The 17,871-nt window shown below is 36.6% G+C and overlaps 1 protein-coding gene across 1 annotated transcript in view; it reads left to right on the top strand.

Annotated features, from left to right (window-relative positions):
• atp2b1a (ATPase plasma membrane Ca2+ transporting 1a) overlaps positions 1–16,751 on the top strand; it is a 71,132-nt gene extending 54,381 nt beyond the window's left edge. Inside the window, 13 exon segments of the mRNA XM_041257208.1 lie at positions 416–657; positions 768–990; positions 993–1,007; positions 5,551–5,730; positions 5,832–5,919; positions 6,524–6,630; positions 6,937–7,128; positions 8,344–8,557; positions 8,861–9,072; positions 9,179–9,286; positions 10,777–10,959; positions 11,600–11,686; positions 15,228–16,751. Of these exon segments, the coding sequence (XP_041113142.1) occupies positions 416–657; positions 768–990; positions 993–1,007; positions 5,551–5,730; positions 5,832–5,919; positions 6,524–6,630; positions 6,937–7,128; positions 8,344–8,557; positions 8,861–9,072; positions 9,179–9,286; positions 10,777–10,959; positions 11,600–11,686; positions 15,228–15,539 (2,163 nt within the window). The 3' untranslated portion in view covers positions 15,540–16,751.
• Positions 16,752–17,871: the final 1,120 nt, after the last annotated feature.

Here is a 17,871-nt window from a genome sequence, read left to right as displayed (position 1 = left end):
ACACAAGGGTTTTTTTTTGACAGTATTCAAATCGAGGACATGTAGTCATCAGTTCTGGCCTCTGATTGGTTGGGATAAATATACAAGTGGATAAAAGTAAATAAAGATCCTATATAAAACTGAAAATGTTTCATAATTACATGAATAATTTAGACTAAGTAGCAGGGTGTGAAAATATACCCCGCTACTTTAACAAATTATTTGCTGTGTTACCTGTTTGGCAATGTGGGCAATAATCCTTACACTATCAGCTATAATAATACAAAAAAATACATAATTAGGCTACTTTTTTTTTTTTTTTTTTTTTTAAATTATTTTAAGGGTAGCTAAAAATGATTTAACTTCAAATTTCCATGATTCTAGAAAAACAACCACCAAAAACATTTAATGAGGTTTTTTTCTCTAATCCTTGTAGCCTCCTGAGAAGGAAGGTGGTCTGCCACGCCATGTTGGAAACAAGACAGAATGTTCCTTGCTGGGGTTTGCTTTGGACTTGAAAAGAGACTACCAAGCTGTTCGAAATGAAATCCCAGAGGAAAAACTCTACAAAGTCTACACTTTCAACTCTGTCCGAAAATCCATGAGCACTGTTCTGAAGAATGCCGATGGCAGTTACCGTATGTTTAGCAAGGGAGCCTCAGAGATCCTCCTGAAAAAGTAAGAAACCCATATTCAGTCCCTGCTTTTTTTAATGGTCTGTGATAATTTTGCTTGCAAACCACATTTGAAAAGTGTAAATTTCTGGTAACACTTTTTTTTTCTTCTAGGTGTTACAGAATTCTCAATGCAGATGGGGAAGCCAAGCTTTTCAGACCCAGGGATCGTGATGATATGGTAAAGAAAGTAATTGAGCCTATGGCCTCAGAAGGATTGAGAACAATCTGCTTGGCATATAGGGACTTCCCTGCTGGAGACTCGGAGCCTGAATGGGACAATGAGAATGATATTTTAACCAGCCTCACCTGTATTTGTGTTGTGGGGATTGAGGACGACCTGTCAGGCCTGAAGTAAGAGGGTTCTTGTTTTTGCATTAAAAAAAAAAAAAAAAAAAAAAATATATATATATATATATATATATATATATATATATATATATATATATATATATATATATATATATATATATATATATATATATATAGAGCATTTGCATATGCTATATTAACTTCAAAACAATGAAAATACTCTACACCCGAGCTGGGCAACTGTTTCATATTGAAGGGTGACACATTTCACACGAAACAAGGTTGCAGGCCAGTAACACATTTTAGCAGTGTGCTGTTCCCCTTCATATGTGGTATTTCTGTTGATTAATAACGTAATACTGTTGCACATTATACTCCTTAATTACCGATATTATATGGAGGCACACCAAACACTACAGCCTTCCTCCTTTTTATTAAAGCCTCAGTTTTCAATATCCACAAATCACAAGTTGCCCATATTAAACTGACAGCACCTAACAGACATTTTGGCATATGAATTGGTTTGAATATCAACAGAATTAAATTTCTTGATAGAATAAATTGCACAAAATGCAGCACATGTACATTTTTAGAGAGAGGCGTCATAATAACAACGTAAATTAAGTCAATATTAAAGAATCTTAAATATCTTTTTTTTTGTTAATTTCATGAAAGGTGAATTAAATTGGGTAGATAATGGACGGCAAAAAATATCATATTTAAGGAAAAGGTGTTTCAATGGTGTTTGCTTTTTTTTTTCTTAATTGCTGTCAGTCGAAGATTATTTGTCTCAATCGCTTGTGTGGTGCTCCCTTTGGTGGAGGATAATTGTAAATCTTCAGACAGATTTAAGCGCCAAAAAATCACAATTGTGGGTGTTGTCGAGTGATTGAAAACAAGATATATTTTGTGTTTTGAAAATGGTCTCGGGTGCACAGGAGTCAGAGGTCAAGTATAATCTAGACAAATATGCTATTTTGACATCGCTATTACGGTATTATGCCTTTTTTTCCCAATGGCTCAAGGTGCAAATATAGCCTTAGTGTATGTATATGACATTACACAGAGTTTAAACCGTTTTCGTAAGGACATTTAACTAAAAATAAACCTGTAAATACCGTAAACGAGTGAGTTCCCTTTTCAAGTAGGGGATATTAACCATTACAAATGGGCGTTTCTCTTTGACACCTGAACCTGAAACTTTATACCAAAGACTTCTCGTCAGAGCAGTGTGACGCAGCTGCCGCTCTGCCCCCGAGAGCATAAAGGAGCTGCGCACACTGACAATGCTATTTTCCTTTTTGGCTAGGGTCCTTAGCACCCAGTAGGCTGTGCAATCTTCTACTCCACTGGGGTTTAAAAGTAAGTGTCTGTCTCTCTCCTCTCTCCTCTCTCCTCTCTCGCTATCTATCTATCTATCTATGGTCAAAGAGCCAGCTGCCATATATATATATATATATATATATATATATATATATATATATATATATATATATATATATATATATATATATTATACACATACACACATACACTTGTTCAACTGTGCTCGCTTCGTGTTTTGGTTGTGTATTGATATATTGTATATTATTTTTATATTAGAATATATTAATAGTGTTTCGCTCTCACTCTCTCTTGCTATTTTTTTTTCTTAAAGTAAGTATTGAAACGAAACCAAGCATCCCCAGCAGTGCAAAGTGGAAGCTCCATCCCAAGGTTGTGTCTCATTTGGGAGTGATTCGGGAGAGCAGAGGTAGACCACTTTGCCTCTCAGGAGTCGGCACACTGTCCCCTGCGGTTCTCCATAAAGGGAGATGGGGGGACCTTTGGGAGTAGATGCACTGGCACATCTATGGCCAGTACGTCTACTCTGTGCGTTTCCACTGCTCGTGGTGCTCCCGCTATGTCTGGAGAAGATCAGGCAGGACCGAGCCAGGGTGCTCTTAATAGCCCCATACTGGCCCAGGAGGGTTTGTTTCTCCTCCCTGATGCAGTTCCTGATCAGCTGTGGGAACTGTCAGCCAAGCGCAGGGCACTTTGTGGTACCCCAACCCATCAAGCCTACAGTTCTGGGTCTGGCCCCTGAACTGCTGTATTTGAGCCATCTGGAGTTATCGACTAGGTTGATTGACACCCTGCAATACGCCAGGGCAGCCTCTACTCGTTCTAGATACGGGTACAAGTGGGGCGTATTTCAGACGTCGTTCTGCCCCATGGTAGTTATACTGCCATTTTTACAGGACCTCTTTGACGAGGGGTAATCCACCTCTACTTTTAAAGGTCTGTTTGGTAGCCATCTCTGTGTGCTATGTAAAAGTGATTCCCTGGCGGATCAATTTTTGAAAGGCACCCAGCGACTTAGGCCACCGGTGAAGGATGTAGTTCCTTGTTGGAGGTTGAGTGTAGTACTTCATGTACTGATGAAATCTCCGTTTTGAGCCCATGCACTCTCTTTCAAGGAAGCTTTCTTGCTTGCAATCACCTCCGCTAAGCGGCTGAGTGAAATGCAAGCATTTTCAGTATCGAAAGCCTCTCTCTAATTTAAGAGGCTAGAATGAAGGTGACCCTTCGTGCTAACCCGGCTTTTTTGCCAAAAACCATCTCAGCTTTTCATGTTAACCAGTCTGTGGAATTGGAGGCTTTCCATCACCCTCCTTTTCCAATCTGACAGGGAGCGCCAGCTCCATAAACTTTGTGGGAGTGCGAGCATTAGCATATTTTGTTGACGGGACTAAAAGCTGGAAGCAGTCAGAAGAATTGTTGGAGCTAAATCTTTGGAGCTAAAAAATTGTTTGTTTGGAGCTTTGGAGTTACGGAGCTAAGTCACAGGGACAGGCTCTGTAAGCAGCGTCCATCTAAATGGTTGACGGGCACAATTAAGAGTGCTTATGAATTGGCCAATATGCTTCCGCCAGAGAAACAGACTGGACATTCCACCAGGGGTCAGGCGACTTCATGGGCTTTGTTCCAGAGGTGCATCTGTGCAGTGCACTGCGTCACACTGCTATGACAAGAAGTCTTTGGTTTAAAGTTTCAGGTTCGGTTGTCTTAAAGTGAAACACCCATTTGTAATGGTTAATCCTTTGCGGCCCTATGTTGGACCAGGTCCGGCATTACAGTTTTCCCTTTCCAGTCCGATGTTGGACCCTGTCTGACATCATCAAAAAGTCAAAGCACAGGTGTGTAGTCGGAAAAAGACAAGAAAACCTTTCAATGGCCGAGTGAGACTGATAGGAGCCGAATGAAACCGAAAGGAACAGCCTTTCTCATAGCCCCATGCACTACATAACACGGACATAACAAAGGAAATAGCTGCTTCTGTATCCAGATCTCAAAGAATATCACAGACATTTATTTTTAGAGCTTTGTTCTAGTAATAAAATAATAACTTGGATTGCATTGTTGTGGAGTTTGGTGATAAAATGAGTGATCAGGAGAGGATTTATCAGTATGCACGTCTATAAAGAGGTTTGTGAAAAATACAGCGAACAAGGGGTGGGGCTTGGCTGGAGATACAGTACTGAGTGTGCTTTTGTGATTCAGTGCCTTTTAAACCTGTTTTACTCTGAAAAATCGGCACATGTAAAATAAACAGCGCGTGTAAAAATAAATTAGACCCGACGTGCCTGACGAGCGCTGAATAAATGGACTGCAAATGGTTAATATTCCTATTTCAGGGAACCAGGGTTATAATAATAACCCAACTTTGTTGCTTATATGCATAATGCCATGGCTCATTGCATCCATGGTTAGCTCGACATCTTGGATAAGTCGGCGCTAAATGGCATCACTGTCGAGTTAACCGAGGTTGACTGTCTGTGTGTGTCATATTATATATATATATATATATATATATATATATATATATATATATATATATATATATATATATATATATATATATATATATATATGAAATTTTCACGGACCCTGGGATTTATGTGAAAGTGAATCCTAAAGAGACGGTAAACGAGTTGCTCGAGCGCCATGTAGCGGTAACGCAATTATATTCTAATATTATTTGCGATTTTAAAATTGCTACTAGCGGCTGCTGTTTGTTTGTCGCAGGTTTCTGGTAAAAAAATGACGATGTTGCAGCCCAGCAAAAGTTTTTATGAACCCTAATTTGAGGTGCTTATAATTTGCGAATTGTTACAAATTTGCTGTTATGAAACAGGCCCCATGTGTCTGCAAACTAGGAAAACACGCTGAAATCGGTGATGTCTCGTGAGATAAGCACAATATTGAAGCGGTAAACACAGCAGGCATTTCAGAGGATGCCTGGCTTGGCAAATTAGCGACTCCTTTTAAAAGTAGTTTTAGAACCGATAGACTTTCAAGGGTCATCGTTTACAGCTCCGGGCTGTCAGTTACCCAGCTCTGCTATACACCATTCTCCGAATAAGGGTCATTTGCATTAATGGTAGTAAAGATTAATAAGACATTGGCTATCCCTCCTTTTAAGATTATTATGCAACTACAACCAACTTGTCTTTTTGGCAACATTATAGAAAAATATCAGTCTAATCATTTCAACTTTCAAAATGCAACAGTTTTTTTAAAAAATGCAAACTGTCCTGACCAGGTTCCAGATGCAATCAAGATGTGCCAGCGTGCTGGTATCACAGTTCGCATGGTTACAGGGGACAACATAAACACAGCCCGTGCTATTGCCATAAAGTGCGGAATTCTGTTACCAGGAGATGATTTCTTGTGCATAGAGGGTAAAGAGTTTAACAGGCGGATCCGCAATGAAAAGGGAGAGGTAAGCTCTTTTTTTTTTCAGAAACTTTTTAGAAGCATTTTTTTACTAATGTATTCTTATTTTGGTCATAATTATTATTATTTTTTTTTATTTCTTTCTAGATTGATCAGGAGCGCATAGATAAGATCTGGCCTAAGCTTCGAGTACTTGCAAGATCCTCCCCCACTGATAAGCACACACTAGTAAAAGGTACACCTGAACACTTTTTTAAAAAAATGTATTTATTTATTTATTAGTAGATCTCCCATTTTGGATATTATTTGAGAAGATGCAATCTTATTTTTGCAGTGTTATAAAAATAATATATGTGTGTGTGTGTGTCTATATATATGTATATGTGTGTGTGTGTGTGTATATATATATATATATATATATATATATATATATATATATATATATATATATATATATATATATATATATATATATGTGTGTGTGTAAGTTTGTGTGTGTGTGTGTGTGTGTGTATATATATATATATATATATATATATATATATATATGTGTGTGTGTTTTATTGGTCTGTTATATGGTCTGTTAACATTTGCTTCAATTGTAAACGTGAATTACATAGGCGCTTATTTAATGTACTGCATTGTGCATACATTAGACTAACTGGCCTTCAGTGTATTCAGAGTGGTGTGCTAGAAGTGTTGCTTAATAAAATTTGGGGGTTTTTTGGGGGTTTTTTTGGGGGTTTTTGGGGGGGGGGGGGGGGGGGGGGGGGGGGGTTGTGCAAAAAATTACTTTTTTTTTTTTTTTTTTTAGCTGACAACATTTTAAAACCTTGCAGGTATTATTGACAGCACAGTAGCAGAACAAAGGCAGGTTGTTGCGGTAACTGGAGACGGTACCAATGATGGACCTGCCCTAAAGAAAGCAGATGTTGGTTTTGCTATGGTATGTTTATACTTCTTACAATTAAGTCTTTAAATAACCAATGTATTTACTTGTCCGTGTAAGTGCAGTAGCCCTACAATGTAGTCTGAAACGTCCTGATATAATTTTTTATTTATTTATTTTTATATCAATTCACATTTGTCTACCTCCATTACCTTGTGGAATGATTTTATTCCACATCTTGAACATTTGCATTTCTAAATTAGCTTCTACTGGTGATGAGAATTTCAAGGTATGGGTTAATGTGAGAGTGTTACATTACCCCCTGATATCTGCTGTTAAATGTAACATTGTGTCTTTTTCAAGGGAATTGCCGGCACTGATGTAGCTAAAGAAGCCTCTGATATCATTCTTACGGATGATAACTTCTCCAGCATTGTTAAGGCAGTGATGTGGGGCAGGAATGTGTATGACAGCATCTCCAAGTTCCTTCAGTTCCAGCTTACTGTCAATGTTGTAGCTGTAATTGTCGCATTCACAGGGGCCTGCATTACTCAGGTAAATGTTCTCTTGTGTAGTCAGCTGTGGTAGCTGAGAATACATACATACTTTTATTACATTTGTGAGAATGTCAGCTAGCATTAATGCGGCTTTACAGCTGAGACTTCATTTGTAACAAGAGCATGAAGATTCTAGGACCTGCTTGGTTGAAATGGTCAGTTACAGGACACATTTTTTTGTATTTAACACAATTTAACTGAACTAGCTTTAAAACACAATTGAAAATGTTACTGATTTTAGATGCCTTGACATACTTTGTGCTTGCCGTATTTATTAGGAGTCTCTATATTTGCACATGGACTTCTGATGTGTGCAAGTGATTTGTCACGATTAGTAAAAAGTAAATTAAGTCTGGCTCAGATTTTACGTCAGATTATGAGTCATATTTCCAGTTTCTTATGACAAAGCTGTTCTTTTTCTTGTTTCAAGTAACTAAATGGCACCCACACAAACCACTAAAATGGTTTTATTTTTAAGCCACACAAATTAAATATGACTCCCAGGCATGATACCTGTCTTTCCATTAGTTGAAAGCAGTTAATCTTCAGTTATGGTTATCTTTCAGTTCTAATATATGAAAAATCTACATGGCTATTCTTTCCTAAATAAAATGGCTTTCCATTATTTAAAAACTTTGCTGCCGTAAATTTACAGTATAATCGTAAATCTCGAAAAACTACTCACAACTAAATCTTTTGTAGTCATTTTTGTATTACTTTAGTATAAATACATGTTAATTTGGATTCATATGTTGTTTTTTTCTGACTTTATGTGAACGAAAAGACACACATTTGCCCGTTTTCCCATTGGAAATAGTGATATTTTGAAATATCACTGTCCTGGTCACAAAAGCAAAGTTTGTGGGGAGTAATAGCCATGTTCTATACTTCTGAGGCATAAGCAATTAGGAAATAACACTTACTACCCAGGAACAAAATTGTTACATGGTGTAATTAAACACATGGTGGATTTTCAATTACAATGTTTATTTGATTTTGAAGTATGTCATCAGTGCAAGTACAAATTTAAAAAATAAACACAAGCTGAACTATAATAAAATTATCAAATTATGTATCTTGTTTTTATGAAGGTTTTGTGCTTTTAATTAAATACATTATCTCTCATCCTAGGCTACATTTTTAAAGTGAAAAACTTGCCCATAGGTAATAAGACTTTCTTTCTTATTTGTTCTACTGTTCAAATTATTCTCAGGACTCTCCGTTGAAAGCAGTGCAGATGTTGTGGGTAAATCTTATTATGGACACGTTTGCCTCTCTGGCGTTAGCCACTGAACCACCCACAGAGTCCCTGCTCCTGAGAAAACCCTACGGCAGAAACAAACCCCTGATCTCCCGCACCATGATGAAAAACATTCTGGGGCACGGCGTTTATCAGTTGACTGTTATTTTTACTCTCTTGTTTGCTGGTAAGACTGCTTTTATTTCAATCTCAGACAATCAAAGTAATTTTAGATTTTTATCATCCTGACAGACTGATCCTCAGTGCATGCATAATCATGTCTGCTTCCTTTGCCATTATTTAAAATATAGTAATATTTAATTATAAACATATGTAATATTGTATCATAAAAATTCAGACAAGATGCATTTAAGTTATTAGACATTTTTGTATATTTTTGACATTTATTATAGAAGTAGACTTGATAGTATAGAATCGCAGAATGACCCTGTAAAGACAATGAAGTTACATTTGGTACTACTATTTCCAGGTGAGAAGATTTTTGACATTGACAGTGGGAGGAATGCACCACTCCACGCCCCTCCATCAGAGCACTACACTATAGTCTTTAACACATTTGTCATGATGCAGCTATTCAATGAAATTAATGCCCGCAAGATTCATGGAGAAAGGAATGTCTTTGAGGGCATCTTCAACAACCTAATCTTCTGCAGCATTGTGTTTGGAACATTTGTTGTACAAGTGAGTATATACATGATATATTCATTGTTGTATTTATTCTGCTATATAAATGCACAATATTATGTTAAAGGAAAGGTTGTTAATTTACAATTGATTTCTCTTTCAGATTATTATTGTCCAGTTTGGTGGAAAACCCTTTAGTTGTATAGGACTTAGTATTGAGCACTGGTTGTGGTGTGTGTTCCTGGGAATTGGAGCACTTCTTTGGGGCCAGGTAAATCCTGCTTTCTTAACATTTATGTTACATTTTTGATGTAAAATAAGGATTACATTTCTTGGATTCAAAATTAATTAATTGTGTTTTCCAAAAAAAAAAAAAAAAAAAAAAAAAAAATTAAACAGTTGGACCAATTTGGATTCTGTTTTTGTGAATGTCATCAGTGTTCTGTGAGGACTCACTGTCAGGAACATTTCTGAAATAATATTTCTATATATTTCATACAGTTGGTGTTTGACAAATATAACAACCAGCTAATTACTTGCATGCTAGAGTGTTGATTAGAAGGTAGTAATTCCAGCGACACTAGGCAGGATTTGAACCAGAGAGCAAGTATCTATATTTCATTGCTTTTTTTACTGACTCCAGTTGCACTGAAGAGACTTTGTCATTTCTGAGTCCCTATTATCCTTTAATGGAAAATATGTGGCAGTTCAGCAGTGAAAAGGTGATATCATGTGGTCTATACAAAGCAGTTTTTTTAAGTTATCTATAATGCAGATAATGGTGTTACATAACAGTGTTTGTATAAAACTTGATACTAGATGACACAATTGTTTTCCAGTCCCAGAGAGTAGATAAATAATTAATACTTGCTACTCTGCTTGTCACGCTTACTCTTTTCTTTCTTTCTTTGCATTCAGACCAATTATGGTAGTACAGAACAAATTGTGTAGTTTTTATATTTTTCTAAAATTATGCATCTCTGGTTTATTTATTTTGTAATCCTTTTCGTTTGAGTTTTACAATAATTTACTACGAATGGCTTAAAAGGACTGCATTAAGTAAATAAAACAAATCCTAAAGAATGGAATTATTAGAGTTTACACATGTTAACTTTGGAAGCAATTGACCAATATTTATGCTGGTTATAAAGGATTTCGATTTTACAAACTTACAATGCTATGTCATTTTTTTTGCCCGATAAGGGTTGGCTGTTCTAGCTGTTTAAACAGAAGTGGTGCAAAACAAATTTATTTAATGCAGGAAGGAAGCATTTTAACAGTTGGGTATATGTGTTGGATAGTATGGATTCCATTCAAATAATAAAAAAAAAAAAAAAAAAAAACTCACAGTATGTCCCTAACTCCTGCTTATATGGAAGCTTTACTTAATGTTGTATGTGTTAGTTTAGATTCCAAATGCAAACATATAAAGTATACCTTCTTTAATTAAATATTACAGCCCCTAAAGTAATTTTGATAAGATACTGAATTGCTTTAAGTGTACCACTAAAACACAAGTTCCTGAAATATTATTCCAGGTGAGCGCTTAATCAAGTTTTACAAGTTATATTGATTGTCAGAATAGTTATCTGGCAAATGTTGTTGTTGTTGTTGTTGTTGTCGTAGCAGCAGAGAACATGTTTATAAAGTTATGTATGTGATATGATCCTTAAGTTTGCCTAACTCTAAAAAAAAAAAAAAACCTCAGATGGTATAACTGAATTGTTTTCAGAAAAATTAATGCTAATGTACTGTTCACAGCTGATTTCCTCCATTCCAACGAGCCGTTTGAAGTTCCTGAAAGAGGCAGGTCATGGCACTCAGAAAGATGATTATCCAGATGAGGAGCTGGAGGAGGACATGGAGGAGATTGACCATGGAGAGAGAGAGCTGCGCCGTGGACAGATTCTCTGGTTCCGAGGGCTCAACAGAATTCAGACCCAAGTACGTCTGTCCTACTTGCCCAGGTGTTCCTGGCCTCCACAACAACAGTGAAAGATTGAGTGACTCTCCAGCAAATGCTCTTACACAATGCATCTACTATTTTACAGCTTCACGCTTAAACTGACTTTCTGCGATCTACTGTTCTCTATCTTGCTTTTCTGAACTCCTCTACTTTTTAACCCTGTATCGGTTTTAAAGATCTGTGTAGGTTTGTCAGGCAATCTTGTTAAGCATCCAGTTCGAATGACTTTGATCTAGACAGAACCTGGCAAAATAAATTGCTCTGGCATTTTTTATGAAGGAAATTATAGCTGTCTTCAACTTTGTTTGAAATTTATTGGTATATGTCTCCAGTTTTATCTTAAAATAATTGTACAGGTGCTGGTGTGAAAATCTATTTTAGATGTGCTTGTCAGGAAGTTCAACAGATTAATATAGCAGATTGAAAAGATTGGACAGTTAGGTCAGCCTAAGGTACTGCTGGGATATAAAGAAACCAAACTATTGACTGACCCTAAATTTTTTAAAAAGTGCCTTTCTTTCTTTTGCTCTTTTTGTATCATGGATGGATGGGGCCTCTCTCTTGTTCTATCTCTCTTTTTTTTCTGAGCAAGCTGTCACAATCTCTGATTCCTTACAGATGGATGTAGTGAATGCTTTCCAGAGTGGAAGTTCCTTTCAGGGGACTCTAAGGCGGCAACCCTCCATCACCAGCCAGCATCATGATGTAACAAATATTTCTAGCCCTACACATGCAGTGTTTTCTTCTTCTGCTACAACCACCACTGCTTCTACTACTGTGGGGTGTGAGTGCGTGTTTCTTAGTGCATGTAATTAACATTTCCTGATCCACTCTCCTAATGTTTCTCATTTCTTTCCTAATTTCTCTTTTTCAAAACAAACAAAAAAAAACAAAACCATCTTTTCATAAAGCTACATATATATTACAAGGACACTAAAGCCATAAAGTAGTTTTTTGTATTTAATTCTCAAAAGGACAATAGAGCTGTTGGAGTTATGCAAACGTTGTGTCTATGTGGGCTTGTCTGCCTGCAGTTGCTGTGCCTTTAGTTCCAAGTAAGCGGGGACATCCCCCAGCTAGTTTCTGCAGAAACAATGAGTGTAAAAGTTTTGAGTATATGCCCATGGTCACAGTAATCTAAACCATCTTACAAACATCAGGCTGCTACTTACTGTGTCACAAGTTGTTGCACTTCTTAGTGTTCGGGTATTGTGTTGGTGTCAAAGAGAGTGGGTTACATAATCTTTTGCTTTTTTTTCTTTTACAACAGAATTAAAGCAACAAAACTGGATTGCTAATCTTAAACTGAAAACTTGTTTTCTTATAAACATACCATCTGTTTCAGTTGATTCACAGCAGAGCCTTCAGAATTCAAGTTCTGTCATGCAGTGATAATCTGCATTTTCAGGAACTGTTCACTACCATGGTTTTCCAGGGGACCAGTGTATCGCATTGATACATTTGGCACTAGCATCAAATGTGGAAGTGGGTACTTTTTGATATACACCCACCCCTCGTTATATCGCCCCTCGCTATACTGCGGATTCAGATATATCGCAATCCTGGAGTTGGCTCCCCATTTTTACTGTAAAACTAACTACGTATGTCTTGGCTGCAATATACATAGGCAGTTAGAATTACTGTTTGTTTTATTTTGTACTGCACATCACAAACAACAATTATACAAAATAATTAAAAACAAAGCATTAATATCGTACTGTTGTCATATACACATGTATTGCACAATAACACAAAGCAAATTTATATATCTACTTGCTGAAGCGGTTTTTATTTTAGCCAACAAAGTGCTCACGTGTGGCAGCAATGCACCAGCAAAAGCCACAAGGCAGTGACGTCGGCTTCCTAGCAAAAAGCCTCTTATGTTGGCAATGGATTCTTTCAATGCAGCAGGTTTGTGCATTTGAGAAAGTAGAGGAAGAGTCATGAAATTTAATTGGAGCTGAAGTTGATGAGAAGCAACTACCCACCACACTACGAATTAAAATGGTGTCTTGCTTTTTTTACAAAAAAATGAGAAAGCAGGTTGTGTAGAGGATTTATATTGGAACCTGATGCCCCCGATAAAACGAGGGAGTGGTTGTACAGTATTTGTTGTTGGCCTATTTGTTTTTCTATGGACCTCTCACTATATCATGGCCCTTTGATATATCGCACATTTATATTGGACCCCGACAACCGCGATATATCAAGTGGGTGGTGTATAAGCTATTAGTCTTAACATTTTTATTAGTATTTATTTTTACCCAGCTTGATGATTTCCAGTTGTCAACCCCCTCACACCCCCAAAAATTGGCTGCCTAATCCAATTTTTATTGCATCACTCACAAAACATGGAAATATTACTGAACTTACCTTTTACTGTTGTGTGTGTATTTCCTTTTTCATTTTAAGATCACTGTTCCTTTTTATGTTATGGTTCTCTTGCAATTGTCAGATCAGGTGCAGATCTTGCTGAGAATTTCTTAGACGTCTCGAAGCACACATTTTTGACATAAGCCTGTTTAAGGCATTGCTTTTGTGTCAGGTATAAAGTCTCTTCCTGCTGTAAAATAAATAAATAAATAAAAATATGTACTAAAATAAAACAAAGTGCAGATTTCAGAAGATGGTCTTTGAGTTTTATCCCAATGCCCAAAGAAAATCTCAGGAAAATACTATCTATCAACAAAATAAGTAAAGATAACTAATGAGTTTGTTATAAAAACACACACAAAATAATAATAATAATTTGGTGCCTTGCTATATTTGGTCCTGTAATAAATCTGTCGTCTTGGTTTAGTGGGAGAAATTAATGTTTTTTGCATCACTTGCTCATTGTGACAGGCTTCTTGTCTATTAAGCACTTGTCTTGTTCTGTACTTCATGCATCAGTAAAGTTGAACTTTGGCTTCAATTGTTTGATGTCCTCTCTAGTCGCTCTACAGATTATGGACAAACCTTCCTTTTTTTGGCAACGTCAATTTGATGACAGTTAAATGTTCATTTCAGCATAGAACGGGAGAATTTTTTATTTTTCAATTATCTTTGGCACAGAATTTAGCATGAATGATTGTGGCCTACACACTTCCAATAAGAACCAGTTGAACTTGTCAGTGTTTACACTAGGTCAAAGTTGTTCAATTTACAGTTTTAGCCATTTTCACCCTCTCTTTAATTTTCTAATATTACCTTTTCACAATTTCAGATTCTGCACCACTTTGCTGGGACATTTGTATGGTTTTAATCATCTCTGTGTTAACTTTTGGACTTCTCTTTTCAGGGCACTTGTTGGCTAAGGATGTGACTACCCATTTAACTCTACTCACGTTTACATACGATTTATTTTTTCAGGTGCTGAATGACATTTAGCAATCGGGAATCACTGTGGGTACCTTGTAGAGCCTCCAGAAATCCCAAAAAGGGTGATTTTTTTTGTAGATCATAAGAAGTGTATGGTTTGCTTTTGTGGTGGTATAAAAGTATGATCAAGCACATGTGCAGCAAAAACAACATTTGTGACCTGCAGCAACACGCAAATTAATATTTTGTCTGGTTTGACACTTTGAGAAATGCGTGTTATTAACTTAAATGCCTCAGGCAAGTTCATAACATCTTGGATTCTGTGAAGATAACCATGGGCTATACTCAAAGGTTTACAAGTATTAATAAGGTAAAAAATAAAAAATAAAAAAAAGGTTGAGATGCTCTGCATGAATTCAGTTTCTGGTGATCTGTGAGTTCATTGTGTTGTAAGCTTAGACTTGCCTGGCTTCTTAATTTTGTTTGTGTCATAGTCTGTGACTGACCTAACCCCAAGCATGAGAAAGGAATAACCTTGTGTGTTTTAAACATTTATTTTTGCATTTTGGGGAAAAGTATTGCTCAGAGGCCAAGTTTAACTTAAAATACATAATTGGAAATAACTGAAGCTAGAATGTAAACATTTATCTTATGTATGCACATCTGGTAAGTAAATTGATTTGTAACATCAGACTTGCGTTATTTTACAGTCCATAGGTATTCCCCGTTGTAGATTTAAGCTATTTTTCAACAGTGTTTTTATGCAAGTTTTCACTGCATTCTGCACGATTCTGAAATTCACTTGTCTTGATATTTTGTGGATTCCAAACTCTCACCACAACCTAATAACAGGTGCTTTATTTTACTGTACTTCATAAATAGAGCATGCTATTTTATATTATTTTGCTGTGAAATGTTGATTTAATTCTATCCTTTCGTTCCCCAGATCAGAGTAGTGAATGCATTCCGCAGTTCCCTGTATGAAGGTTTGGAGAAGCCAGAATCCCGAAACTCCATCCATAACTTCATGAACCAGCCTGAGTTCCAAATAGAAGATTCCGTGCCCCACATCCCTCTCATTGACGACACAGATGCAGAAGATGACGCCCCGACCAAGCGCAACTCCTCTCCACCACCCTCGCCCAACAAAAACAACAATGCCGTTGACAGCGGTATCCACCTCGCCCTCGACACAAGCAAGTCTGCTACCTCTTCATCCCCTGGAAGCCCCCTTCACAGCCTGGAGACTTCCCTCTGATTGGAGCACACACATACTCGCACACACCAACCACATTTTTATATGCATAATAGATCCAGAGCGTGTTTTAGTGGAAGAAAATGTGGGGGGTGGGGGAGGGCTGGGGAGGAACAATGTCCTTTTACACTGTATGATTGACAAGATGCACAGCTCACCAGACTGGAACAGAAGGAGACATTCATGAGAATAGAGTTCTTTCAATGTTGTTTTTAATTATGTTTTTTTTTTTTTTTATATTTATTTTTTTGGTTTTGTTGTTATATCCCTTGATGGGGTGGGGGGGGCTTTCCATAAAACTGAGGGTGCTTTGCTTAATTTTTTCATACAGAACTCTGAAAGCAAAAGTGTGTGTGGCGTCTGTCAACTCAGTCTGTGTGTGTGTGTGTGTGTGGGGGGGGGGGGGGTTCTATTGTTCAAACTGAAGATCAGCTGTAATAAAGGAAGTACTCATGAAAAACGTGTGTTGGCAAAACCTTTAGTTAAGTATCTGGATGTTGTATTTAAAAAAAAAAAAAAAAAAAAAAAAAATTCTTGGCCCTGGCTCATTTTGAATACTTTAATTTCTGCTATTGGTTGTTAATATTTTGAATTATTTATGTTCTAAAAAATGCAGATCTGTTTACAAGGTTTGTAGATACTTATTTTCTGTTTGTAAGTGGAAGCTTCCTGGCACACAATGCAGAGAAATTATTAAAATAAATAAAATGGAGTGAAAGTAATCCTTCAGATACTGCTGTATTTTCAGGAAAAAGGGTGTTTCTTTTGAAACTGTACAATTTTTATTTGTTAAATATTTGTAGATGACGTACTAATAGCTAAATAGATAACACTAAGGCTTGTATAGCAAAGAGCAGAGGTGTAAGTTGGAGGAGGGTGGGGAAGGAAACTATGCCTCTGTCCCATTTACATGTCTAAATATTTACTACTTAATTGCTTTAAATAACTGCTTCAAAGTTATGTTTTCCAAGTTTGTGCAACACTGTTGGATATTTGTTTTTATCAAAACGGAGTATGGGGTTGATTCTTCAATGCAGGGATCAAAATAAAATAATTGGGTATCTTACCTACCAAAAACACAACTGTTACAAAGGTTTTTATTGTATTCTAGAGGATTCCAAGCATCTCAAAGTACCAGAAATATTCCTTTAGCTGGTCCTTTTTTAGGAACATCTGGATTTCATACCGTGATGATTGATTCAGTGATCATTCAAATAACACCTAAAGAATTTCAGTCCCTGCCAATTTAAGCTAATATAATGTTGTTTTTTTTTTTTTTTTGTCAACTCGGGCTTTGAAATGGATTAAATAGTAAAGAAAATCTAAAAGAAAAACCGGAACATTAGTCCTTTTGTTTTCTCATTATGCATTAGCATAGGGTTGTCTTGGTCAAATGCGAGTGGGGGAAAAATAACTCCCTAGTACAGCTTTAGATACTTGTCCTTACAGCAGAAGGGCTGTAAGGTCAACTTTGAAAATATAAAATGAAAACCTAGTGGGATGTTGTATAAACAAGTGTTTCTTTTTTTCTGTTAATTTCTTGTTTGTCAACTTCGATAAACATCCCCTTAACTTAAAAAAAAACAAACAAACAAAAAAAAAAAAAAACATTGCCGCAGTTATTTCTTATGTACGTTTTTGTACTTGAATTTTTGGGCACCTAATATACTGGAAATACAAAAATTAGGAAATAAATAACAGACAATATTGTAACAAGTATACAATGATATCACTGCACAAGACTTTAATTTCAAGATATCAGCCCCTTGGGAAACATGTAACATACGACCATGAAAAAAACCTTTGAATTTTATATGAAATTGCAGTGATGACGACTGTTGGCCTGTAGAACCATGGTTTGTGGTTTTAAAGCAAATTACAAATTAAATTAAGGGATTTTTTTTTTTTTTTTTTTTTTTTTTTGTGGGGGGGGGGGGGGGGGGGTTTGAAAGGATTAACTTTCCTAAAGGATTATTTTTTCTCAGGGTGGCAAATATGTTTTAGCAGTAGGCGTTTGTTGGCCTACGGTCAAAATACAAACTCATTTTTATGTTGTGAACTAGCTTGCAAACCATGTGAGTTTTTTTTTTTTTTTTTTCTTTTGTGGTGTTGCAGTAGTGTTCAAATGCTGATTTTTCCCCCGGGACATTTTACACATCAAAAGTAAAATGAAAATGTGGGCTTTCAGAGAGATTTTGGGGGGGGGGGGGGGGGGGGGGGGGGGGGGGGGTGACTTCCTGTTCAGTCAGCTTGTACATGTTTTACAAAAGTTTACTGTTTTGTTTTTTGTTTTTGTCGGTTTTGCTTTACATAAAGCAGCTCGATTGCGAAAAAG

This window comes from Polyodon spathula, chromosome 8 (assembly GCF_017654505.1).
Source record: "Polyodon spathula isolate WHYD16114869_AA chromosome 8, ASM1765450v1, whole genome shotgun sequence".
Taxonomy (NCBI): Eukaryota; Metazoa; Chordata; class Actinopteri; order Acipenseriformes; family Polyodontidae; genus Polyodon; species Polyodon spathula.
The sequence above is the reverse complement of the archived record's forward strand: the minus strand, read 5'-3'. Positions and strand labels throughout refer to the sequence as shown.